At 36.4% G+C, this 27,121-nt stretch overlaps 3 protein-coding genes across 6 annotated transcripts in view; 2 read left to right on the top strand and 1 right to left on the bottom strand.

Annotated features, from left to right (window-relative positions):
- The first annotated feature begins 644 nt into the window (after positions 1-644).
- Positions 645-1,410, top strand: LOC108369457 (peptidyl-prolyl cis-trans isomerase FKBP2). Its single transcript, XM_017624563.1, has 2 exons — positions 645-966; positions 1,037-1,410. The coding sequence occupies exons 1-2, from the start codon at positions 808-810 to the stop codon at positions 1,295-1,297; spliced, it is 420 nt and encodes a 139-aa protein (XP_017480052.1). The 5' UTR covers positions 645-807; the 3' UTR covers positions 1,298-1,410.
- On the bottom strand, positions 1,311-3,798 carry Taf12 (TATA-box binding protein associated factor 12). 3 transcript variants are annotated; one of them, XM_017624562.1, is made up of 3 exons: positions 3,665-3,798; positions 1,819-2,050; positions 1,311-1,752 (listed from the first exon to the last, which is right to left on the bottom strand). In XM_017624562.1, exons 2-3 carry the CDS (start codon positions 2,014-2,016, stop codon positions 1,432-1,434), a joined length of 519 nt encoding a protein of 172 aa, XP_017480051.1. In that variant the 5' UTR covers positions 2,017-2,050; positions 3,665-3,798; the 3' UTR covers positions 1,311-1,431. The 3 variants fall into 3 exon arrangements, with proteins under 3 accessions (XP_017480051.1, XP_017480050.1, XP_017480049.1); XM_017624561.1 differs by lacking the exon at positions 3,665-3,798 and adding an exon at positions 2,694-3,046; XM_017624560.1 differs by lacking the exon at positions 3,665-3,798 and having other exon boundaries at positions 1,819-2,070.
- Positions 3,799-5,740: 1,942 nt separating this feature from the next.
- The window catches only part of LOC108369453 (NFX1-type zinc finger-containing protein 1-like), a 40,456-nt gene continuing 19,075 nt past the window's right edge, over positions 5,741-27,121 (top strand). The window contains exons 1-4 of one of the 2 annotated variants that reach the window (XM_017624558.1): positions 5,741-5,920; positions 23,470-25,864; positions 25,976-26,252; positions 26,335-26,834. In XM_017624558.1, the coding sequence (XP_017480047.1) occupies positions 5,877-5,920; positions 23,470-25,864; positions 25,976-26,252; positions 26,335-26,834 (3,216 nt within the window). In that variant the 5' untranslated portion in view covers positions 5,741-5,876. The remainder of the gene's footprint in view (positions 5,921-23,469; positions 25,865-25,975; positions 26,253-26,334; positions 26,835-27,121) is intronic. The other variant, XM_017624559.1, reaches the window with a different exon arrangement.

The following is a 27,121-nucleotide window of genomic DNA, read 5'->3' as shown; positions in this document are numbered from 1 at the left end:
TTTGACAGTTCCACAGGTTTTAGTCCTAAGTTCAAAGGAACAGACTAATGTATTTAGTCTGTTCCTTTGAACTTCGGACTAAATACATTAGTATGTTCCTTTGAACTTCGGACTAAACAAATCGTGGTACAAAGCTCAATAAAAAATATTAAAACTAAAATTTTAATAAGCCACAATAACATTGTGAAATTTTATATTTTTCCCCCAAAATGGGGCTTAATTTCTTCCCGTTTTTCTTCTCGTTCTGTCACAATTGATACCACCTTGTATTATTGCATCATGGTGTTGCGAGAATTATTAAAGTACCACGTTCGGTGTCAATTTCTAGCATCGTTTTATCAATTTGGAAGTTGCAAGTCTCGCGCTGCAGTATTGCCGCTTTTATTACGTGCCTCGAACAGGCCCACATTTAGGAACGAATTTCCGTCATCCATTGTCAAGCTTGGTGTGGGTTTTAGTAAAAGCTGCTTGGGAATGCAAAAACCCTAATTTTGAAAAAAAAATGTCAGGCCCTTTCTACATTGCATCAACGATATTCGATTGTTATCAATATTAACTCACTTTCCTATGTAAAACGAAAATTTCATTTCTTCCAGTGCAGTGTTGCTTTTCTTAAATTTTAGCCATTACACATGTTGGCAGTACTGCAACTTATTTATCAGCAGGTCCAATTCTTATCTGCCGTATCAAAGCAACAATAAACGATACCTTTTGCTGGATCTAACCAAGTCACTGTCAAAAATTTACCTTGCATTTCTTTGTTAAGTTCGTTATTTAAAAGCTTTGGAGCACAATTATTCTTCAAAAATGAAGTTACTTTTCCTGCTACTTCTTTTAACGGTACTCAGCATGTGCACTACTGCATCGCGGGATGCAAAACCCACAGTGAAAATTGGCATTAAAAAGAGGGCGGAGAAATGTGAAATGAAGGCAAGCAAAGGCGACACAATCCATGTTCATTATAGAGTAAGTCCTAATTGAAACACCAAAAACAATCAATTCCACCGGACGTTCATGTATCTGCTCTTGCCTGCAGGGTACGTTGAAAGATGGCACCGAATTTGACAGCAGTTATGGACGCCAGAAACCATTTTCGCTAAAGCTTGGTATTGGTCAAGTGATTAAAGGATGGGAGCAAGGCCTCTTGGGCATGTGCGAGGGCGAAAAACGCCGCTTAGTTATACCTCCTGAGCTGGGCTATGGCAAAGCGGGAGCTGGCGATAAAATACCACCAGATTCAACGCTTATCTTTGAAGTAGAATTAGAGAAGATTGATAGACCGAAAAGCGATTTATAAATGCATGTAAAGATTAAGTCGAAACTATACCACTGATATATTGTTTTATAAAAAATCTTATAAGCTACATAACTTTGTATATTTAGTAAAGAAGAATCAGAAGTTGACCACTACGCCCATTTTGTTATAACTATTCAATACTTCTTAATTGTTTTCCGTATAAGTGCTAATCGTTGTTTATGTGCCTCCGTAATAGCTGCTCGCTTATATGGTCGCAACTCATCGGTTCCAAACCCAGGTATCCACATATTCCATTTGCGTTCTAAATGTAGTTGTACATCACGCACCTCCACTTTGGACACTTTTCGATGTTTGGCAAATGCACAAGTAGCCTTTACAGCGTCCTCAACAAAATCGTCAGCAATTTGTAGCAAAAGCTCTTCGACATCTTCGTCCAGTTGTGCTGTTACGTCGACCTCACGCACCAGTTCAAGCAAGCGTGGTTTGGTCAAAATCTGTAAATATATAAAGGAATCATTAATCCTTTGAAAATAATGCTTTCACAGTAATTAAGTACTTGCCGGTTGATTTTCGGCACCTGCACCAGATTTGCCTGCAGCACTTCCACTGCTGCTAGCTGTTCCATTAGTGCTTGCGCTGGCAGAGCTTGCATTCTGTGCGCCACCGCTACTACCACCGGCCGTAGTACTTGCAGAACCAAGCCCCACAGAGTTAGAGTTCGAGTTGGTCAAAGGGCTGCTTTGAGATGGCGATGCCATAATTATATCCTGCGAGTCCTCGCAAGCGCCGTTGCTATCGAAATTTGTAAAAATATCCGACATTGTATGTTTTTGCTTTTTTTTTGTTACCAATGTGTCGGATTTGCAGTAAAACAACAGGGAATGGCCAGTAACCAGGACAGTTTGGGGGAAAGCTGATCTAGACTTTTTTAGTTTATGGATAGGTGGTGTGCGGGAATATATATATACGGGAGTGCATATATTAATAATGTAAAGTTAAGTGTATTTGGCAAGAGATGTCAACGTTCCAGAGTGGTGGTAATTTAGAATTTTGTGTCCATNGGGTGGTGTGCGGGAATATATATATACGGGAGTGCATATATTAATAATGTAAAGTTAAGTGTATTTGGCAAAAGAGATGTCAACGTTCCAGAGTGGTGGTAATTTAGAATTTTGTGTCCATTTACAGAGTTCAGTGAAGAAATCAGTAGAGGGGTGTTCAACTTCGTCCGGAGTCTTAGTTTCAAAAAAATGTGCTCGTGGAGAGCACGCTAAAGTATGAAATTAAGATTAATGTTTAACTCAAGCAAATCAAGAAAATATGTAGGAATATGTAGGATATTTGCCTTGGGCAAGGAACTACATACATAGGTTATACTTTTTAAGTTTATATTCTGCTGACGAATTAACTAATTATGTGGTAAAAACATACTTACCCCGTTTATATATTTATAACAGCTCTCGACTTGATTGGAATCTGGAGCAAATTATTAAAAAACAAAACTTTTCACCCAAACTAAATTTTGTTTTCTGCTATCAAAAAAAGCAAGTAAATGCTGCCAGACTACAATGTCCCAAGCTAAAATCTCATTTATTGTGAATGTTCCTTTTTTGTATTGGCTGATTTTTAATAGGGACCTCACATTGTCAAAATGTTTGATCATGTTTGTATTAAGAAATGGCTATAAATCGAAATCGAAACGTTTTATTTTAGAATTAAAAACTGCTTTCCAAAGTCGTTTTGGGTTGGCTTTCCTTTATGGTCGTTCGTTAAAGGGGCGGCGGGCGAAAGGTAAGTGGGCGTGGCACCTCTAACCCACCTTTTTGGAGAGGGAATGAACCGCCATTGACAAAAAGGCAACCCCCGATCACCTAGGTCCCCTATGGTTCCCTAGGGACCCCTTAGAAAAATTGCCAATAATCACAATTTTCATGTGCTTTTACGCATAAGCAAAAACAGGCCATTATTATTTAACAATTCTTTGCCTAACAATATAGTTGAATTTTTTTTTCTCAGTATACACATTTTGAGTTCTCAAAAAGGTACTTTATCTTATTTTATTTCATTTCATTACGAATATACTATAAAAAATTAAATTTTGTTTAGAAGATTGTAAAATTGTGTGAACAAACTGTGTGTTGGAATGGCAAAGAATAACATAATCGATTAATTAATCATATTGTTACAATTATCCCTGACTACTTGACGGGCTTCCCTAAATTATTTCGGTTCGTATCGCTGGATTGTTAAATAAATACTCAAGGTTACCAAATTACAGTACAATGAACTTTATTATACAACAAACACCTTACAAAAATTACCAATACTTGTTAAGGCAAATAAAACACAAAAGTTTCTAACACGATTGATCTGAATTTGTAGCCTGCTGATTCGCAACTGACTTACAGCTGACTTGTCTGGTGGCTTGCTAACTTGCAGCTAACTGGCTGCGCTATAGCAGCGGCTTTACATACCTGCGCTCACACTAATGGCAACTCTAGAACGTTCTACCGTCTATCGCTAATTCTCGGAAAGCTTAATATGTACGAACGAACTTTTCGTTACGCTGCAAGATTCGTTGCGATGATTCGTGTGTGGTACAAATGCTTGTATCAAAATATATATGCATATATGTGTGTGTGTGTGTACCATATATGGTAGTGGCGGTTTCTGGAACATGCCACATTTGTTCGCTACTTTGTGATGTGATAAAAAGAAAAGCTGGCGGAGTGCTGCCAGGTTGCGGAAATCTCTTAAAATATGTTCGAAAGATATCTTGATATGGAAGGAACTGCTTTATACTGTCAGGGAAAAAAATTACCAAAACACAGCGCAATTTTTAGCAGCTTCAATCTTGCACTTTATTATACTAAAAAAAAAAAAAATTATTTACAGTCTAATTTAAAAGTTTTGCAATTTAGGTGAAACCTTGCAGATTTGTTTTTTAATTTTTGCACAAAGTCTGATCCAAACCCAGAGATCTGCCACATTTTTTTGAAATCTACATTTTTTGCAGATTCTACCACACAGAATTTGGAAGTGCGATCACTGGTGTAGGGCCTTTAAGTACAAAGTGTGGCAACTGTAACCATGACCAGTGGGACCGCGGGTTTGTGAAAAATTGTAGCAGAAGAGACTAAAAATGTATTAAAACGTATCACTTTTTTTCATTTAAGTATCAAAGCATCAATATGGAATAAAACTAATAATTTTTATGAAAAACTATATTCCAAAACAACTTAACATTTATTGCACGAGCAAGTTGAAATTATTTCCCGAAAACGATTTGCGTAATTTCAGTAAGTAGACTTTCGATTTCGCATTTTGATATCAAAATGCGTAGAAAAAGAGCTAGCATAGCCACGTTTAACCACACCTTTACTCTGGTAAACTATGTTTATAAACAGCTGATTCGTAGCTTTTTTCCTTAAAAACAAAAATAAATTGTAAAAAAAATTGAAGGAATTTTATTTACTCAAATGCGTTATGCCTTTCGGCAGCGGGCGGATTCAAAATAGGATGAATATCGTACAGCTGATTGCAGTTTACCAACTACCAGAAGCTTCCACCACGATAACTAAAATAAACCGATACTAAAATAACACAAAACACAAAAACAAAATACATAGCGGAAAATTTACCGCAAAACTCCGCAGGCAAACTGTCATTTTGACGAGCAGTATGACGCAAATTTTTGTGTGTTGGCACTTTGATGTCTTGATATGTATAAGCATTTGCCGCATGACGCCGCCAGACAACATTCTCTCAATTCCGGTGTTTAAAAACATTTAGATCCTAAAAAACTTGCTGAATAACTTCCTAAAACCTTATCATACATAATCCAATAGGGAACAGATTCTTATTTTGATTTAATATTAATATTTCATCGATGTTATCACCAGCACGCTTTCTTTCAAGTGAAGATATGGCTGTCAAACTATCAAATTGCCTGCAATAGATGTCAAGCAATAAGCGCTTACATGCATTGCAGCCCATGAGAAATAAGCGGTATCCATTGGAAATATATTTTGTGACATGGTTATCACGACATTGGTGTTTTCCTGTGGAGACAGGGCCTTACCGAGCACCGAGTTACCGAGTACCAAGCCCTAATTTTTGTTATTGAACATAGCGAAGAAAAAATACAACGCTTTTACTGGTCGTTTATTCAGATTTTGACGTTTTTCGTCATGGTCCATGAATCACAATACATCGAACCTTTCATGTGAACGACAACGAAGTTTTAGATGTACGTTGCCACAGGTGCACATGTTTTATAATGCATAAAAAATTAAATATTTTTTTTTTGTATTTGGAAAAGTACCTATCACAATTGAAGAAAAAGTATATCTCCGAAATTCATCGAAAAATGTAACACTTTTGATCCACTTGGAGCAAAACGGTCACACTGTCGATGACGATGAAATTCCGGGATTCCCCGGACAATCTTGCACATTACCATGAACGAAAGACATTGGTTCATGGATGGGTTCATGGCACATTACATCAATCGTTTGGCGCCGCGACAAGCCCATTCGATCCGCAGCGGCTAATAAAAGCAGAATTGTTTTGTGACTTTCGCGTTCTATTCGAAGTATTTACAATTGTGTGTGTCGAAATGTCGAACGACCGGACAGAGGCCGCCGAATCAAAGGAACAATGGTATGTATAAAATAATGGTGATTGAGTTCAGAGTGTGCAGCTCGAGCGATTTATTTTATTGTTGCGCGTAAAAATTTAGGAAATCGCCTTTTGCAATTTTTTTTTTCCAAGTCAATTCATTGTGTGTGTTCCTAGAATGTATTTCGAACGTAGAAACAAGGGAAAAGTGGGGTGTGGAGATTTAAGGTGTGATTATGCATACTTCGCTTAACTTCGCACAACCATTTGTACCAGTGCAATAAAAATGTAAGTTAGTCAAATGTGAGGCAAAATCTAAATTCATCAGATCGCTAAGTTTTGAAAAGTTCTGCTGATTTCTGGATAATGAATTTCATACAAAACACATAGAAAGTTCATGCGAAATTACAGTTTGAAGTTTATGCGAAGTTGTGCGAAGTATGCATAGTCAGACCATTAACTAGGTTTGGTATGGTAACACTTTGTATTGTTGTCCTCCATGGTTGGTTATAACTGGTTCATGGTTATCCTCAAATGGTCTTGTTAGCGGATTTTTCTAGCAAGGGTACGTTTATGACCTAGCGAATTCGCGTAGCACGATGCGATTAAAATCGCTACTAGCGATCAATTGTACAAATTCATATATATGTATAGCCCGAATCGACTTGAGATTAAAAAAAATTCCAGGAAGAAATTTTTTTACGCCGTTAGGTGTCTCCTGTTTAGGTGAACGCAAAATGCAAATTTTTCCCCCAATTGCGATATGGGAATTGTCCGCCATCTTGGATTTTATTTTTTTTTTACGATTTGCGCGCGAATTTGGCATTTCACGCGAAAAAAGGTAAACAAATTTGTAGAGAATTCGATGCCCTACAATTTTCATGTGCCTATAATTTTTTTAAACAATTATTTATTGCTAATAATATGCAAAAAATGCCCAAAATTAGGTAAGTGGCGCGGTTCTATTTGAAATAAGTGGCACATTTAAATGGCACAGTTGTAGAGGACAAAATTTCCAATAAACGCATTATTTATAAGTTCACGTACGACGTGTAGATCTCGACCAATCTCGCGCTCAGTGCAGCGGCAGGGGAGAAGCTACTCAAAACTTTTCCACAGCACCTGAGAGGTAAAGTTATTGGCGATATAACTCATACGCCACGTACACCTAAAGCTCGTCGGCGATTTCAAGCATCCGTTGTTGGTTACCCCAGCAACCGAGGCAATCGGAGATCGTCGTGTCACACGTACTTGTTGTCGGCTCGTGTTGATGGAAAATCAAAAATTTTTGATTTTCCATCAACGCGACCGCTTGACAAGCGGTCTGTTTGATAGTGGCGCAAAGCGTTGACAAGCATTATTAAGGCCGGTCCACATAGAACTTTCGTGTTGGCTTTGGCGTTGGCGTTGGTTTGACAGAACGCACGTTAAAAGTATGCTTGCTACAATGAGCGCTTGGCAGCGAATGCTTGGGCCACTACATTAACATACTAACGACAGATAAATTAATATTTCATATCAATAATTGCATTAAAAACGATATTTCTTGCCCGCACTTGATTAAAAAGGAAAATATTTCACATAATTTTATTTATTTGCAACAGCTGACGAGCGACGCACGCGAAAAGATGAGAGTTGGCCATCTTTTTGCTTTGTGTTGGCGTGAGCGTTGTCGAATTTTGGCTATGTGGACGGCTGCGTTTGAATTCATGTATTCATAGTCAGCTGTTGAAGCGACGCCAACGCCAACGCAACGCCAAAGTTCTATGTGGACGGGCCTTTAGTGTGTTAGTTTGTTGTGATATATAAAATGAGAAAGTTCGCGGAAGATAAAGATTTTACGTTGCGGTTTATTGAAATTGCAAATGGTGTTGACGCTTTATGCTTGAGTGTCGCCGGGCAAGCTTCAAGCACCCGACATTCAACCCGACACTCACACATGTACTCGTTGCTGGGGTAACCAACAACGGATGCTAGAAATCGCCGACGAGCTCAAGAGCCAATTTACACGACGACTTTTCACCCTGCGTTTTTGGCACGTTGCCTTTTAAAAAAGTCTTCGAAAATTCTCGTGCATTTACACGATGACATTTTCTTTACGGCGTTTCTTGCGTATTTTTGACATTTAAGCGTAAAATTTTCTTTGTTCAACTCCTTCGTCCTCATTTTTAAATCGGAGCGAATCACGAACTCAAAGCAAAAATACGAAAAAGTGAACTCGATAAAAGCGAAACGTTAAAAAAACCCCTCGATTTCGCTCACCGTGCGTGCTTGCCTACCCCGCTGACTTCGCTACACTTCTTGCCTACAAGCTCGACACGCATGACTCCACCCAGGGTGAAAAGTCATCGTGTAAATTGGCTCTAAGTAACACGCTTTTCTGCTCATATTTCACACAAAACGTAACGTGATTTTTTTTCGTAACAGAACAGGCTTTAGGGCAAATGCAAAAATTTGGCACAGAACCTGTTATTTTTTAAATTTTTCTTCTGTTAAAGTTTTTTTTTTATTTTATTTTTTCATTAAAAATAAAAGCTGGAATGATTAATTAATTTTTCAGAAACTATAAACCCTATCGGATAGTGATGTATATGTATACGGTTTATGGAAAATTTCATTGGCTGTCTTTTCCCCTATTTAATATTAAGATTTTTAAATTGGTTCGTAAGATATATGTGATTAAAAGGAACCAATTTTTGTTTTAAGTTGAATACTACCTTTACATGAGGCGATTTCTTAACAGGCGATAATCGCTCAAAGTTTTCCATGTATGTTATAAATATGGGGAAAAAACAACTTTTCGTAGAAATGGTATAGAATTCTTGAAAATCGATGTTTTTCGACCAAGAACCCCGGTTTCTCTTCAGGAGATTCCCAGTAATAATACCCAATTATGTTTTTAACCATTTATTCATAGTAACTTTATTTTATAGGTCCGTCAAAACCCCTCAAAATGCCAGAAAAAGCAATTGAAAAATGGTTAAATAAACAATTGGATATTGTTATTGGAAGTCTCCTTAAGAAAATCAGAGTTTTCCGATCGAAAAATATTAATTTTCAAGAATTCCATACCATTTCTACGAAAAGTTGGTTTTTTCCCCATATAAAATACATGGAAAACTTTGAGCGCTTTGAGCGACCTCTAAATATTTGTTGATAAAAAATAGGGGTATACTTTTTTTGATATAGAACAATTCTAGGGGGTGAGAGCATTAAAATTCCGACTTTACTTATTTGGACCACCCTAATGTACATATATCTATGGTCCTCTGCAATAACGACACAATTCAAAATTAAAAAAATTGAAACTGTTACTAACTGTTAAGTGGCTCTCCTGTCTCTAATCATTGTCTAATGCGTTTCCAACCCTAACTACAGCAAGCAGTAAGTATGGATTGCTAAAGTATGTACTAAAGATTAGACATGGATTCGGCAAGGATTAGAGACATGAGCCACTCAAGAGTAGTTAGAGTTTTAATTTTTTGAATTTTGAATTGTGTCGTTATTGCCCAGGACCATCGATATGTATATATAAATGAGGGTGTTTCATTTTTAGGCGATATATTTTTTTTCTGTGCTACCTATAAATCTGATGCTTCATAGAAAACAAAAGATTATGCCGTTTGATAAAGATTTAAGTGCTTAGACCTTTCACAAATTCGATTCCCCATATAGATAACACGGAAATTTTTTTCGATTTTTCGGTATGCAAATTTTTTCTGGAAAAAACGGGTGTACATCTTTTGTAGGGCATGAAATTTGGTATAGAAAATTGCCGACCGACTGACAGTTTTTGAGCTATAGAGCTGGAAAGATAAATGTTAATAATAATTGACATTAAAAGTCACTTAAGACGATTTTTGTTATTCTTACCTTAGAAATAAACTTATAATTATAATTATATTATTATTATAATAAATACCAAGAAACTATTACATTTTTTATTTCAAGAATAACTTTTAAATTTAGTTAATAAATATTAATTTTAATCAATACCCTGTGGGGGAAATTTCTAGTTCTGAACTGGTTCGTTCTGTATTCCTTTTCTGATAGCTCTGAATCAGTTCTAAATTCGACACCTTAGATATAGATTTCTCTATGGAAAAAGGGAAATAAAATAGTTTTTTAAAAGTACCACATTTCGCTGATTACTATTGGACTGGTTCGTTTTTAGCGATAAAGATCTAGTACGGAACTAGAAATTTTAGTTTCCCTGCAGGGTAATTACTATAAAATTAAATTTCCAATTTATTAAAATTTAACTTTTAGCCCCATATATTATTTTTTAAATTTACTTTAGTTCTATTTTATACCCAGATGGCACTGCTTCGGAAATGTTTACATGTCATGAACAGAGACATATCAGTTATAAGTTTTATCGAAAAGACGTTGTTCCAGAATAATTAGATTTTAATTAATTTGAATCCCAATGGCTTTTTACCCTCCAGACTTTCCTAGACTTTCATCGAACATAGTCAGAAGTGCTAACACGATCCCTGCTGAAAGTCTAGGAAAAAAAGAAGTCGGATGAGGAAATGTGGTGATCTCCGAAATAGCTGCCATAACTTCTACCGCTTAAGCATTTTTTCCATTTTTCCTAACAAACAAATCGTGGTACAAAGCTCAATGACACTATTGAAGGAAATAATTAACATTTTACCATATTATAAGAAAACGAATAAAGTACTGGACAAAATAATAGCACCACAACATTTTTAGCTGTTTTGACTATTTTTTGTTTGTTTGTTTAGTGTCTACTAATTTTTTATAAAAGTTGTACAAAACATAAAAAACTGCAAAATCATTAAAATTTCAAGCTGCATAATTCGAATTTCTATAAAAATTTTGTGCCAGCGGTTTTATAGCTTATTAAATTTTACTATAACTCTCAGTGTAAGCTTATAGTTGCTAAAAATTTCAATAACTAAAAAATTTTGTTTGCCGACTGTATTGTGAATTTTCTTGGATGAAAAAAATGAATGTAATGTTAAGAGATGTAAAGAGAGAAGTTTCGCTAAATCCGACATCGATAGTTTTCAAAAACTATCGATAGTTGCGACAGTTTTTAACTATCGATACTATCGATAGTATCCCAGCTCTAACATAAACAATCGGGCCATATTATGGTTGTCGACGTCGACGTGGTTGTGATTTTTTCATCAAAAAATAGCCCTTGTAAGTTCAACTACAGTATTTTTGAGGAAAGGTGTTTCTCGCAAAAATACTGTGGTCAGTGTATCTGGAGTTGAACTTACGAGGGCTATTTTTTGATGAAGAAATGATATCGACATCGACAACCATAATAGGGCTGAATACTTATTACAATTAGGGGCAAATCATAGGAAGCAGTTTCCGGATGCTAATAAGAAATAATTAATGTTATGACCAACTCAGATATTAAATTAGTATTTATTATAACTTAATTTCTAATGTAAGAAAAGTAAATATCGTCTTATAAGACATTTGATGTAAATTATTATTAACATTTCATTCTCCATAAAAGCTGTGCACTCGTTTTTCCCAAAAACGAAAATTCGAATACCGAAAAATCGAATTGAAACCGAAAAAAATTCCATCCAAATAAGGTGGTAGCAATTCTTCTTCTTCTTATTTGAAGCTGTAACCGCCTAAGCGATTTTGGCCGAGTTCAACAAAGCACGCCAGTCGTTTCTTTTCTCTGTGCCAACTGGCGCCAATTGGAAATGTCAGGTGCAGCTAAGTCCTTCTCCACCTGATCTTTCCATCGCAGTGGCGGCCTCCCTCTTCCTCTGCTACCACCAGCGGGTTCCAAGTTGAATACTTTCAGAGCTGGAGCGTCGGTGTCCATTCGAACGACATGACCAAGCCAGCGGAGCCGCTGCATTTTAATTCGCTGCACTATGTACATGTCGTTGTAAAGCTCATACACGTACGTAGAGACCCGTAAATCTTCCGCAAAATCTTTCTCTCGAATACTCCAAGAGCCGCCTCATCGGATGTTGTCATTGTCCATGCTTCTGCGCTATATACCAGCACGGGCATGATGAGTGACTAATAGAGTGAGGTTTTCATACGTAGGGAGAACACTTTACTCCTGAATTGCCTACTCAGTTCAAAGAAGCACTTCCAAACATTGTATTGATACGTTTTGGAAGTCAGCATTTATTATCGGTGTTAATGCTGGTTACCAAGTAAACGAAAATCTCTACTGTTTTGAAATTATAATAGTCAACAGTGACGTCTTTCTTGTGAGTTGGGCAGAGCACACTTAAATTCCAGTCGTCGGGCATGCGTTCATCTGACCATATTATGTATAAGAGTTGATGCATACACCTTATCAACTCCTCGCCACCGTACTTGAACAGCTCAGCTGGCAGGCTGTCAGCTCCAGCAGCTTTGTTACTTTTCAGCCGCGCTATTGCTATTCGTACTTCGTCATAGTCAGGCGGAGGAACATCGACTCCGTCATCATCGATTGCGGGCTCGGGTTCTTCTTCTCCACAACTTTCCGTGCTGCTACCATTCAGTAGGGCGGAGTAGTGTTCCCTCCATAATCTAAATACGCTCTGAACATCGTTAACTAGGTCGCCATTGCTGTTCTTACTGAAGTACGCCCTGGTCTTGAAACCTACCATAAGGCGCCTAACTCTCTGGTAAAGTTTTCCGGCATTCTTCCTGTCGGCCAGCATTTCAAGCTCTTCGCACTCACGTATTTCGGCCTCTCTCTTCTCTATTATCGGCAAACAAGTCTCGCTTCCCTCTTCAGATCCCTATAGCGATCCCACATAGCGCGCGTTGCGCCCGATCGCAGCGTGGCCCTGTAGGCGGCACCTTTTTTCTCAACATCTTCCTGACACTCCTCATCGTACCAGTTGTGCTTTGGGGCTCGCGGAAATCCGACTACTTCTTCGGCGGCGGTACTTAATGAGCGGGAAATGTGGCTCCAGTGCTTGCATATGTGGGCTTGTTGAATAGTGCTCTCTGAGAGCAGGTGTGAGAGTCGAGTAGCGAATGCATTGGCTGTCTGTTGTGATTGCAGCTTTCCGACGTTAAGCTTTCCTTGCATATTTGCGCGCACATTTTTTGCTACACAGAGGCGGGTGCGTATCTTGGCTGCAACAAGATAGTGGTCCGAGTCGACGTTTGGGCCTCGGAGTGTACGTACGTCCAAAACACTGGAAGCATGCCTTCCGTCTATCACAACATGGTCGATTTAGTTTCCCGTTTTTTCGATCCGGAGACAGCCACGTAGCTTGATGAATCCCTTTATGCTTGAACCTAGTACTGCATACTACCATCTTTCGGGCCCCGGCGAAGTCGATCAGCCTCAGTCCGTTGTCGGACGTTTCGTCGTGTAGGCTGAATTTTCCGACGGAGGTTCCATTTTCGGCCGAAGATAAAAAATCAGCCAAATAAGCCGAATACCGAAGCCAGACCGAACCTTCGGTCGGATACTCACAGATACATATATAAGTTAATTCACTCGATATCACTCTACTTTATGTAAACAAAATCTCTGACTTGGCATTACAGTTCAACAAAACATTAAACGCTAAGAACTAATTGGGCGAGTTCCAAGTTGCATGTGGCTTTGTATTGATGCGAAATATATACACAATGTGTACTAGGGCATTCAATCCCGAAGCATTTTAACAATCCTGGGATTTCGGTATGTTAAAACTCTTATCCCGGGATCCCGAGATTTTTCGGGATATCGACTTCATCACATCTTTTTTACAGTGGGTTCGTTTTTTTCAAACCACACAAATTAATTGTCACCACAGTTGGTCTTAGGGGAGCATAAAATATCTGTATTACTTGTCAAAAAAATGTACTCATATTTGCAGAAATCCTTTTCCAAAAAAGACCAACAAAGTAAAATGAAGAACAACTGTGCCACACTGTAAAAGCTAATTGTGTTTTCAACTGCTGCCCGATTTTTCGTTATTACATAGTTCTAGCACAAAATGTTTGAACAAGTACAATTATTCAGGCAGTGTATTCCATGTGCAAATGGCTCAAGTTCACTTTGAATTCTATAAATGAATCAGTAAACATCTCGGTATCCCGGAGCTCTAATCCCGGGATTTCGGGACATGAAAATTTGTCGGGGATCCCGGGATTGAATGCCCTAATATATACAATGTCAGTAATACAACCCTGCTGCTATGTTTCAGTTTGAGCATAACGAAATTTTTTTTATGCGCGATATGCTGGATTCATGCGTATCTACAACGGATAAAATGTAAATGCATATTAAAAGTATGTAGCCTTTAGGAACTCGATACTTTATACAAATACAAAGCAACATGCAATTTGGAACTCGCCCATTTTGTTGTCATCAGCAAAATTCATTTTTTATTAAATTGCCACTGCTAGTTATTATAAACATTGGCATTCCTTTCGAAATGCCTATGTGTTAGTATCACCTTCACAATGTGTTTTTATTCCGCAATCAAAGGGAGACAGCCTATCCCAGTGGGAAAAAGTTATTGTTTGGGAATGTAAAAAGTAATTGATAGGATAGGTTACGAAAAGACGCAAGATTTCTCTACAGCGTTGTCATACGAAAGTAATGTGTCGCATGTCGCTTTTCGAAACTATAAACATAAACATAATCTATAAATACGATTAGAAAACAAGATCCGTGCCATAGGTTTTGAACTCGTGACTAACAACACGGCAGTCGAACACGCATCCATTCGGCTATAGCAACTGTTGAGATAACGTAAAAAAAAAAACATATTTGAGTTAGTTTTCAAACTTTTTATTTTGTTTGTGCGCTTACACCGTGCAACAAAAACAAAAAATATTTAAAACACAGGAAAGAATCGATATACTCACGAAACTATGGGGCAAGGTCATTTAAACCGTCAGTTTTGTTTTGAGTAACTAATAGGTGCAATCCCGTATTCCTCGGACTCGGACTAGTAAAACTGTCAAAAAATAAAAATTTGCTCAGAGCGAGAGAGTAACATTGAAAAGTACGGGATCGCTCTCTAGTAAAAATGGTAACTTCTGTCAACTTCAACATAACCTCCAAATTTTGGTTGTACATTTTTGCTTAATAAGAACTTTTGCTTTGACCAATATAAAAATAGTGTTGAAATACAAAAGCGGTTTGTAATGTATAGTAAACATTACTGGCTTCGGTTGATAGGATTGAGGAGCAGAACNATATGTATAGTAAACATTACTGGCTTCGGTTGATAGGATTGAGGAGCAGAACCCTCCTTACTCATAGGCCAAGAATAATAGCGCTGAGATAACATATGGTATGAGTACTAGTCTCCTTCGATGCTATGAGCTTTTATTTTCACCTGTGATATATCTGCAAGTATTGCAAGCTTTTAAATCCTGCTGTTCCACAAGAAACAGAAAGAGTTTTCCCGCTCAAACGGGGTCATTGATGTCCCTACCGTGTTCTTTTTAATTCGTCACACTTCTTCTTTATATACCGGCGATCCGTTGATGTGTCTAGGGTATCTGTGGCGCCTTAACAATTTCGCGCTTCTTTGTATTCATACTTAAAGGATGGGGCTTTATTAAGTCATCTAAAAAGTAAATTTGTAGAGGGGTATCTAAATATCTTGATTCCAGCGTCATCTATATTTTGGGTGCGTTTTTTGCAGAAGCACTTCTTATCAAAAAGTGAATACCCGTTAATCCAGATTGTACGCTAAAGACGGGGTTTTTAATATCTCGTCTCCAGCGCCATCTGTCGGCAATTTTTTTTGCAAAAGTATATTTTATGATGCAGAGTGTCCAACGTAGTTCGGGGTAAACAAATAAAAATATAAAACAGTAAAAAAGATTTACCATAAATATAAGGAGACATAAACTATTTTCTTATTTAAATTAATGCCGCCTTATGAACAATGCTTTAATTTTTTGTTGCGGTGTAGAAGCATAAATACTATTCGGACATCATAGTCGTGAGCATTCGACATATAATCACAAGTCAAAGCAAACCCAACAAGCAAAATAAACTTAAAGAAAGTTTTTTTTAAGTTTTCAATTATAAACATTAAGCTTACAAAACGTTGATTTTTTGTTTATAAAACGCTTGAAAGTAAGCGTAATATAATCAAAAAGGAACATTGGTTATAAGCGTAGAAATATAAACTTGTAATAAATGTTCAAAAGAAAGCTTTTTATAAGCGTAAAAGTGTAAACTTATAATAAAGGTTCAAAAAAAGTTGTTTATAAGCGTATGAATATAAACTTACTAAAAATTTTCAAAAGAAAGCTTTTTATAAACATTTTTATAACCCTTTATTTAAAGATATTTCATTAAAAACTCATACATAGATTGCTTAACATCTAGAAACTAAACGAAATGCGAATTTTCGGCGGACTCATCTACAGTCGCGAAAATATAAATAGGGAATAGACATTTTAGCATACAAATTCACAATAACACATACAAATTAAGCATAAAAAAGTTAATTATTACATCTTGTTGCGTGCTTTCAATTACTTGCGGTTATTGGCAAATTGGAAAAGCGACATCGATGCAGCTATATATTCCGCTTCATCGCCGCCATTCTCATTGATGAACTTTTCTGAAAAAAATTTAATACATTTTTAATTGAATGTTAAACTAAGAAAGGATAAGGGGAACTCATCATTTGAAGACTCGAATGCTCCACCGATTAGCGCAGCGGGTCCTGGATTGGATTTTTTTTACCTCATCGGTTTTATTTAATTTTTTCTTTTAATAATATATTTAAAAAAAACGTAAACACGTCACTTACGATTGAAAAAATGTTATATTGCATGTTGGCATTTGCATTTCATTTATAAGTTTAAGTTATTTATAAACATTCGCTCTCAAAACTTATTAAAGGCTTATTTGAAAAAACTTTAAATAAGCTTAATATTAAAAATGCTTATTTAACGCTTATTATAGCAAACTTACTTTAAGTTATTTTTAAAAACATTTACTGGAATGCTTGTTGGGAAGTCTCAGAGAATACTACTGTGCGATTTCACGGCTATGGAATGTGCCATGGCCCCTTATACAAACTCACTTAAGTTTACATCGCTATAAGCGCCTACTTTAGTTATGTCTTCACACTAAACTTCGAAGTCATGTGACTTGTCGTTCCTAAGTTATAGCTAATTAAAATTTGATGCCTGTTTGATGGTCCACGCCCTCTTTTAAAAACTTATTTATATATATGGATACTTTACTTTAAACATCTATCATAGATCTGTCTTCATACCAAATTCCGAAATCATATGACTTACGGTTCCGAAGTTATTGCTGATACCTTACTAAATATAAGCGCCTACTATGGATATGTCTTCATACCGAATTTCAAATTCATGTGACGTATGATTCCGCCGTTATGGCTGATTAAAAATTTCAAACCTATAGGATTTGCCACGCCCCTTTTACAAAAGTATATCTACTTTTCGATAAGCATCTACCATAGATATGTATGTCCACAAATTTCAAAATCATGTGACTTATGATCTCGAAATTATAGCTGATTAAAAATGTCACGTCTATGTCTTGTCANGTGCCTGTAAGATGGTCCACGCCCTCTTATAAAAACTTATTTATATATATGGATACTTTACTTGAAACATCTATCATAGATCTGTCCTCACACCAAATTCCGAAATCATGTGACTTACGGTTCCGAAGTTATTGCTGATACCTTACTAAATATAAGCGCCTACTATGGATATGTCTTCATACCGAATTTCAAATTCATGTGACGTATGATTCCGCCGTTATGGCTGATTAAAAATTTCAAACCTATAGGATTTGCCACGCCCCTTTTACAAAAGTATATCTACTTTTCGATAAGCATCTACCATAGATATGTATGTCCACAAATTTCAAAATCATGTGACTTATGATCTCGAAATTATAGCTGATTAAAAATGTCACGTCTATGTCTTGTCAGATCTCATTTTCTGTATACCCAAGTTACGACTGAGGTCGGTCTCTATATACCAGTTAAAGCCCCATGAAAATCCATTCAGTAGTTCCGGAGATTAGTGAGTTCAAACAGACAAACAATCTACAGTTTTATTGTATACACAGTTTTATTGTGTACTGTATCCGGCCTAATTCAGCCGACATTTTTGGTATGTAAATATATACTACATAATCGCATACACAACAACTATGTACTTACAAACTAAACCACGCTATTCTGCAGAATTATATAACTTTATTAATTTATCATTGTATTTTTTTAAATTGTTTAAATCATATAAGCTTAAACAATTAATAACTGTAACACTTTTAATTGCTTCTTATATAAATTTTAAGCTGTTGTACCTATTTTTAGAATAAGATTCCATTTTAAAGAATCCAAATTTTAAAATTTCTCCAAGAATGGCGTCACTTTAAATAGCACATAACGTTGGCTTCGGTTGCTCTGTGCAATAAACTTTTTTTGCGGCTCTGTCTACGAGACTGAATTATGTGCACCGATATGCATTTTCCAACATACCAATTATATTTCCATATTCCTCAAGCAATTATCTATCCAACCCAATGATACTTACAACCTATTAAGATACCTAAATTTTGACATTTATATCATCTATTAGAGATTCCGCCACACTGTGAATCGGCTTCGTTTTCGAGCTCACCAGTACACTAAACAACGTTCTGCCTATTACGTCTCTGCAGGGCGAGAAATTCTTAATCTTTCGATTTATATGTGCCCGGCCTGTGTCCGCAAGCTCTCAAAGTTATTATATCGCACGTTTAAAAATATAGAGATGTAACTCAAAATCTACGTTTTTGGAGATTTCAATATGCAATTAATATGCCTGATAAGTAGAATATGTTCAGTCTAACAGATAACCAAACTTCCCAAATATGGCGAAGATATGTGTCTTTCCATCTGTCTTTTTGTATACCAATTATATGAAATGATACAACTTTGATTGCGTTTTCACACAAAATTTAAATTTTTATATATACTTACATATGTACTATATGTATAAAAAATCAAATATTTTAATATACACTCGTGGCCACGCAAAACTTACCACAACTTAAAAGATGAGGCAGAATTTTGTAAATAAAAAAAGTCTCAGTGCGTATAGTCCCTACGCGCGGAAGAAGTGAAACTTAGTAGAGGAAATGCCAGATTTGAATCTTTATCATTCATCTTCTTCTTCGTCTTCATCTCCATCTTTAACCTCCTCTTTGTCTTCATCTTTATCACCATCTTCATCTTCATCTTCATCATCTTCATCTTCGTCTTCATCTTCATCTTCATTTCCATCTATATTGAAAACCATTTCTTCTGATACCCATATTGGGATACTTTATTTTAATAACTATTAACCAATTTAAATTTGTTTTTCGTATATATGACAACCCTTTAAAAAACTAAAATCATATTACACATATACAGGTCAAACTCTTTCATTTGACACCTCATCTTTTAAAATCGAACGAACGATACAGATTTTATGACTTGGTGTTAAATATTTAACGCAACCATATCCGAACCCGTGTAAGAAGTTTCACTTCAATAAAACAAATTATTATTTTTGTATTGTAGCATAAACTATATAAATAAAAGTTTTAAACTTTGTAGAAAATTTAGAAAACTGCAAAAAATTTTCTTTAAAATTCCAAAAATCTGCCAAGTTGTTCACGCAATTTTCAACTTGCACTTTATTATACTAAAATTAAATGGGCTATTAAACTGTATTTCCCAAAAATTTGTACTAAAAAGTTTGAAATTTTCTTTTTAAAATCAAAAATTTGTTGGTTAGGGCCTTTGTGAGTTAAGGTAACGATATACTCCCATAGTACAAATTATACATATTTCGTTCTAGTGAGATACTGGTAATCGATACAGCTATGAAACTTTTAAACAACATAGAAGAAGAGAAAGAAGTAGCGGTAATTTCTGCATACTCAACTCAAACTTTGTATTTTTTAACCGACTTCCAAAAAAGGAGGAGGTTATCAGTTCGTCGGAATATGTTTTTTATTTTTTTTTTATGTATGTTACCGCATAACTTTGGACCACGTCAACCGATTTCGATAATTCTTTTTGCATTGGAAAGGTAGTGTCTCAGACCATAATAGTCTGGTTGAGATCCGATCAGTGGATCATAAGATATATATATATATTTTTTTATATGAGAGTTGAAGTCGGTTTTTTTTTTGTTAAAAATTACTTGTTATTATTACCTTCCTTTTATTAGCTCGGGATGTAACTATAGTTGCGATCCCGTATGAGTCCGGACTAGTCAGAAATGCTCAGAATCAGTCAGATTTTACTGGAAACCGATCCTGTACTCGGTTCTCTGACTATTGAGAGGACAAAAAAGAGAGTAAATACGGTCTCTCTCTGTCAGAAGTTACCAGTTTTAGTCCGAGAATTTCTTGCTGGTAAATTCTGGTAAATGTGTCAAACGATCAGCTGTAGTATGTTTGGCAACCAAATTGTAAACAAAAGAAAAGTGCACTCTGCTAATTCATGTTGAAAAGTATTTATTACTTGTTTAAGTGGATTCTAATGAATTTGAAAGTATTTTTGGTTATTTAAATGTGTGAGCTGAGTGTGTTTACATACAAGAAATATGTATATAGTTTTTGTCGCAGTGAACTGTGCACGTATAAAAAAAATTTATTAATTTACAAAATTCTAACTAATTTTTTTAAGTCGTGGTAAGGTTTGCGTGGCCTCAAGTGTAAATAAATAGAAGTATTACATATCGACGGCTGAGTGGAAGATCGACCCATCTCGGCGATCGTTTCGAAAACGCCTTATCTCAAAAAATGGCTCAAGAACGCCCTTCTTCAGAATTTGATTGAAAAACGCCCTATCTCAGAATTTGGTTCAAAAACGCCCTATCCCAACTGAAAATATGCTGAAATAAGGCGTTCTTTAAACGTTTTGTAAGATAGGGCATTTTCGGACTGGCTGCCGAGATAGGTCGATCTTTCGCTCAGCCGTCGATATACATATTATATTTAAAACGTATCTTTAGCCCGCGCAATCGAATCAAAGTGTATGAATCTTGAAAATGAAACTTTGGCTTGTAATATCTATGGAATGCGTTAATTGTTATAAACATGACGATATATCAAATCAAGGGCTATTAAATTTAGTACCTCACGTTCATTTGTCGTTTATCAATAAGTCTACACGTTTTTAAGATATTAAGATAAAACTTACAAAAACAATAATTTTCCCTCATGAATTTTTAATTCTGTAGGTAAATGCAAAAGTATTTAACATATGTTGATCAGGTAACTAATTTCATCGGTCTAGGCGTAACCATGGACTCTAAGCTTGAATTCAAGTCCCATGTAAACTCTTGTGTTAATAGAGCCAAGGGCGTCTTGGCTTTTATCAAACGTTGGGCTAAAAAATTCAGAGATCCTTATGTCACTAAAGCTCTCTTCACCTCCCTAGTCAGGCCGATCTTAGAATACGGGCCCGTCGTATGGAACCCTAGAAATCCTAACGCACTCTGACAGACTCGAGTCGGTACAGAAACAATTCTTATTATTCGCATTAAATAATCTGCCTTGGGATTCGACATTAAATCTCCCACCGTACAAAAGCCGCTTGAAGCTCATAAATTTGCCAACGGTGCACAGCCGTAGAGAGATGCTCGGGGTTTTGTTCATGATTAAGATCTTGAACGGGATGGTCACTAGGCCCCTTCTACTGAACCAGATCACGTTTTGTATTCCTTCTAGGCCTTCTAGACATTACAAGCCCATTAAGCTAACTATTTGTAGAACAAATTTTGAAATGCATGATGCTTTTCGTTGCCTATGCCAGGACTTCAATAAGCATTACGACTATTTTGACACCTCCGACTCACATTTTACCATTAAGAAAACCTTACTTGAGATTTTCAATAAATAACATGTAAACCCTTACATAACACCTTATCGTTCAGCTGGTTAACTGTATTTCTGTTCAGTTTATGAGGTAAACGTAAACGTGAATCGCTTTTTTGTAACAAAATAAATTAATATCTTTAACCGGGAACGATAAATTACACAATATCTATGACTGCTTAGTACAACTGTAATCGGCTTCGTATATTTTCGCGATCGCGTAAGACAATACGAAACTCGGCCTTTCCGACCATGATCAACAGCTTGTTCATAGCGCGGAGCGGAAACTAGGTCTTTCCGCCTGCCACACATACAAAGTAATGTCTTCGAGAACATGGATCGGNTCGCGTAAGACAATACGAAACTCGGCCTTTCCGACCATGATCAACAGCTTGTTCATAGCGCGGAGCGGAAACTAGGTCTTTCCGCCTGCCACACATACAAAGTAATGTCTTCGAGAACATGGATCGGAAACCCGGCCTTACCGACCTTGATCAACAGCCTGTCCGCAGCGCGGAGCGGAAACTAGGTCTTTCCGCCCGCCGTACACAAAAGTAGACTGAAGACTAGGCCTCGCCAGCTACCAAACCTGCTATTTTATGCTGTTATTATTATTATTATTATTATTATTATTATTATTATTATAAATTACTATGTATCTAAATGTTCTATTCTCATTTGTCTGTAAGAAAACATTTTTCTGTAGACCAAATAAATAAATATCCTGGGAAATCCGTTTGAGGACTCTCCGATCGGACGATATTGCTTTGCAATCAGCTTGAACGAAAAAAGTCACTCCCTGGCACACTTTTTTTTGTAATCCGGTTCTTTCCTTTAAAGGTTATTTATACAATTGAAGAGAAATATTTTTGATCAAAAAACTGGAGATCCACTTAAGTTTTTCGATATAACTTTGGTAAATGTTACTCGATTGGTACGGAATAATTACCAAATTGAAGGCGAGACTTACTGTTACTGATTTATGATAGTTTAATGATGAAAATCGTTCAGATTATAAACAAATTATTTTAAAATAAAAAAAATGTTGAACAAAATTTTTTGTAATTTTACTATATTTGCAATTTTTATATTGTAAGCATAAACATAAGTACACTAATTATTGTTTCTAGAAGTTGTACCTGTTCAGTGTTTCCATACTCATTTTCATAAATAAAATTTTTCCACGATGATGGAAAATAATGACTTTTCTATTAGAGCTACCCAAATTGTTCCTAAATTTGCAAAAATTCGCAAACTATAGCTAATTTTAAAAAAAAGATTGGAATATTTAGAACCAGCGACATAAATGTACGCCATCTTTTGACTATATTCCAGTGCAATTATCAAGAGAACAATTAAAATTTTATTGAAAAAAGATAACTTTGAGATTAACGATAAGCTAAAGGGCTGCGAGAAATTATATTTGAGTTTATCTTTTGCGTTAACGGATTCATTATCTAATCATATGCACCAAACATTTTTGCTGAACTCAGAATTTTTAAGAAGAATTTTTCTTATTCGACTAGTGTGCTGTGGGTCACTCCGCGGTCGATGCTCGGGCTCTCACAATTAAAATAAAAGACTAATATTTTGCAATATACTTTCACTATTGCCAAGGGATTTGAGATAAGTTAGATTTTCGACCCGCCCTAATACATACGTATATACATACAATCGCACATGTACTATATAAAACAGCATAATTTTATTGAAAAGGTCAAATGAAAAATTATTGTATTATATTTGTGTATTTCAATAGCAACGAGCACAACCTAGGACATCTAGAACAGCCGATGAGGCAAAGTGCTAACCATCAATACAATCAAGGGCCGCCAATAAAGCCAGGTAACAATCAAAATGATCAAAACCCGCCAATAAGGCCAGGTAATATTCAAGATTATCAAAGACCACCAATAAGGCGTGGTAACAATCAAGATTTCCAAAGACTATCAATAAGGCAACATAACAATCCACGTAATCAAATAAGGCAAAGTGGAAAGAACCAGCAGAATGAACAGCTGCCTAGAAGGAGATATGGTAACTACCAACATCATCAAAGACAACAAAGAAGGGAAACCAAGCGAGAAAATGCGTCTGGTGGAAAGAGTTTTGATTTAAAATACTTAACTGAACTAGGCACAAAGAATAGCGATGAAATAATAACTGCGTTGGCAAAAAGGAAGGATGATTTTGATAAATTTTTAAATGACGATATTCGCCCAGATATGTTTGTGCTAACAATTCAAGTTTTAACCAATCTTTGTCAAGCGAGTTTTGTTGAAATGGTTACAAGTGTTCTAAGCAATGCTTGTTCTGCAAAATTCTTAAAAACTTTGCAGGATTTTTTGGTTAAATTACTCATTGAGACGGATATGGACAAACATCGAAACAAACTGTATCATGAAGATAAAAACAAGTTTTGGTCTAATTTGAGTAAATTTTTCAAAAAAGTTATTGAACTTCTTCCTAATAAAGCTCGTGATGAACTGGCGCCTATCTTAGAAAGAGTAACTAAAATGTTTACAATCATTGAAGAGAACCAAAATTTTCGAATTGACGAAAAAGTCAAGAATGATCTCCTAAATATGGCCAAAGACTTTCAAGAAGAAATTCAAAGAATTGAAAAAAAGAATAAAGATCGTGAAACAAGTCCAGGTATAGCTGAACCTGAAATAGAACAAGAACCACCTGAAAACTTTAAATCACTGAGTGTCATACCAACAATGCAAGATTTGCTCGACCAAAAACCTTACATTAGGAAGTGCAAAGTCAAAGATGCGTACACATCAGTTGAACATTACTTGGACGTGCAGTTCCGTTTGTTGAGGGAGGACTTTATATCACCATTGCGAAATGGAATAAATGAATATTTGTATTCAGATAAGAAGCATAGAAATCAAGAAGTTCGAGTTTATCTAAAAGTCACTTTAGAACGTCCCGATATTTCCGAAAATATTGTTGGTATTATATTAAAATTTGGAGTGATAAAAAGTATAAATTGGCGGCGTTCCAAGCGTTTTATGTATGGAGGATTACTGCTTCTCAGTAGTGACAATTTCAAAACTGTTCTGTTCGTTACTGTTGCAAATAGAGATGAAAAACAGCTTGAAAAGGGATATATTTTAATAGAACCTTGTGAAGGAACCTCAATCACCCGAGAAATGTATAAAATGACTTTTGTTATGCTGGAGTCAAAGATATACTTTGAGCCTTACTTGGCAGTGTTAACTGCTATGCAGCATATGAACGAGGAAAATTTTCCAATGGAATCTTATTTAGTACGTGGAGACACTACCCAACGACCGCCAAGATACCTTGCAGCTGCTGGTGAGAGAAGAATTTTAAGGTACAAAAATTGGGATTTACCAGTTGCCTATAACGAGCCTTGGCCGACCGCCAATGAAATGGGTCTCGACGAATCACAATTCAGAGCTTTCAGATGCGCTTTGACTCAAGATTTTGCAGTGATACAAGGACCGCCCGGCACAGGAAAAACATTTATCGCGCTGGAGATCGTTCGCACTTTGTTGACCAATAAGGCTTATTGGAAACACTACGGACCGATTGTCGTCGTTTGCCTAACGAATCATGCTTTGGATCAATTCTTAGAGGGCATCCTCAAAGCCACCAAGTCCATAGTTCGCATCGGCAGTCGATCAAAGAGTGAAGCCATGAAACCATACACATTGATGGAAAGAAGAAAGACTGTCAAACCTCCAAGACAACACGACGCAATGGCAGTTATGTACGAAACGAAACGCGAGCTGGAAACTGTTTTGAGCTTGATGAAAAAAGCGCGTACTTGCATTCATCTTTTACTCACGGAAAATGGTATAGTACCGTTGGCTTGTCTCGAAATGTATTGCGACGATGAAATACTACAAAGCTTTGCCTCCGATGAAGAATTGGTAAAGTGGCTTATAGGTAGCGAGATAACGTTGACTCTGCTCCCTGAAAAGCCTGCAATGTTACAAGAGCAGCCAGAAGACGACCAGGGAATGGATCCTATTTTCCCTGTGAAAAGTTTAAATGTCATAATCGCAACGGTTCAGCAAGATATATATGAATGCTTGTCTAGACGCCAATATCTTGATCATACTATACAGTTAAGAGAATATCTTGGAGTATTATTGGCTCAGAAGGTGTCCTTGGAAGTAAGCATAATCTGTTTCAGCCTCTATTTATATCTGTAATATATGTACATATGTATATACATACGTTGTAATGTAAATATTAAAGAATTAATAAATATTACGAATTTTCAGCGTAAATTAGCTCAGCACCCATTGCTGCATGAACAGCGCCATCCTGCTAGTAATAGGCGTTGGAGAATGTACTGGCGCTGGGTGAGGACTAGTCACTTTAAAGCAATGAATGAATTAACTCAACTCGAGCGAAGGTATCAAAGACTAAATTCCAAGTTGAACGAAGCCAAGCAAATTGTGGACTTGGTTGTACTCAGAAAGCATGATATAGTGGGACTAACAACAACTGGCGCGGCGAAGTTGCATGCATCCTTGCGTGCCCTTAAAGCTCCAATAGGTCAATCATTTAATTTACTACTCTCACATGTTTATTGAAATCAAAGTAAATTTAAAATAACATATATTTTCTAATGTTTTAGTATTGGTAGAAGAAGCCGCCGAAATTCTCGAAGCCCACGTTGTCTGCTCTATGACCAGTAACTGCCAGCATGCTATTCTTATAGGAGACCACAAGCAGCTGAGACCAAAGGCGTCGGTGTATAAGTTGGGCAAAGATTTCAATTTGAATATCTCGCTGTTCGAGAGAATGGTCAACTTGAGAGGCGATTGCGCTCAACTCGCGCATCAGCATCGAATGCGACCTCAATTTGCCAAATTATTAACGCCGTCGATTTACGAAACCTTGTACAATCATAGCTCGGTCAATGAACGGCAGAATATCAAGGGAATGATGAAGAATCTCTTCTTCCTACACCACGAAAATCACGAAAGTAGTCAAAACAACGAAGAGAGCTATGCAAATAAGCATGAATCGGAGTTTTTAGTAGTGTTTGCAAGACATCTAATTCTGCAAGGTTACGATCCTTCAGAAATCACTATCCTTTGTACCTACACTGGTCAACTTTTTTCTCTTATGAAGGTATGAGGAAATATTTCTTCTCTATTTCTTACTATCAAAAGAAATTACCTAAAACTTAAATTTTTTTTGACTGAATTCTTTAACTTGTTAGTATAAAATTTGTACACACAGAGCGACCACTTTTATTATACCCGAGCGCACTTGTGCACAAGGGTATATTAATTTTATTCACATAACGGTTGTTTGTAACAGCCAAAACGAATCGAGATAGATATAGACAAATGTATACATAAATGATCAGGATGAAAAAAGAAATCGATTAAGCCATGTCTGTCTGTCCGTCCGTC

This window comes from Rhagoletis zephyria, unplaced genomic scaffold, assembly GCF_001687245.7.
Source record: "Rhagoletis zephyria isolate East Lansing unplaced genomic scaffold, Rhagoletis_zephyria_1.1 Rzeph_scaffold_03680, whole genome shotgun sequence".
NCBI classification, from domain to species: Eukaryota; Metazoa; Arthropoda; class Insecta; order Diptera; family Tephritidae; genus Rhagoletis; species Rhagoletis zephyria.
Note: the sequence above shows the minus strand (reverse complement) of the source record. Positions and strands in the feature narration are given on the sequence as shown.

Excerpts from the sequence above, each read along its gene's own strand:
- LOC108369457 (XM_017624563.1), top strand. The coding sequence starts at position 808 with ATGAAGTTACTTTTCCTGCTACTTCTTTTAACGGTACTCAGCATGTGC. Across the intron at positions 967-1,036 it reads CAATCCATGTTCATTATAGA|GGTACGTTGAAAGATGGCAC; the intron begins GTAAGTCCTAAT and ends TCTTGCCTGCAG.
- Taf12 (XM_017624562.1), bottom strand. The coding sequence starts at position 2,016 with ATGGCATCGCCATCTCAAAGCAGCCCTTTGACCAACTCGAACTCTAAC. Across the intron at positions 1,753-1,818 it reads CAGGTGCCGAAAATCAACCG|ATTTTGACCAAACCACGCTT; the intron begins GCAAGTACTTAA and ends ATATATTTACAG.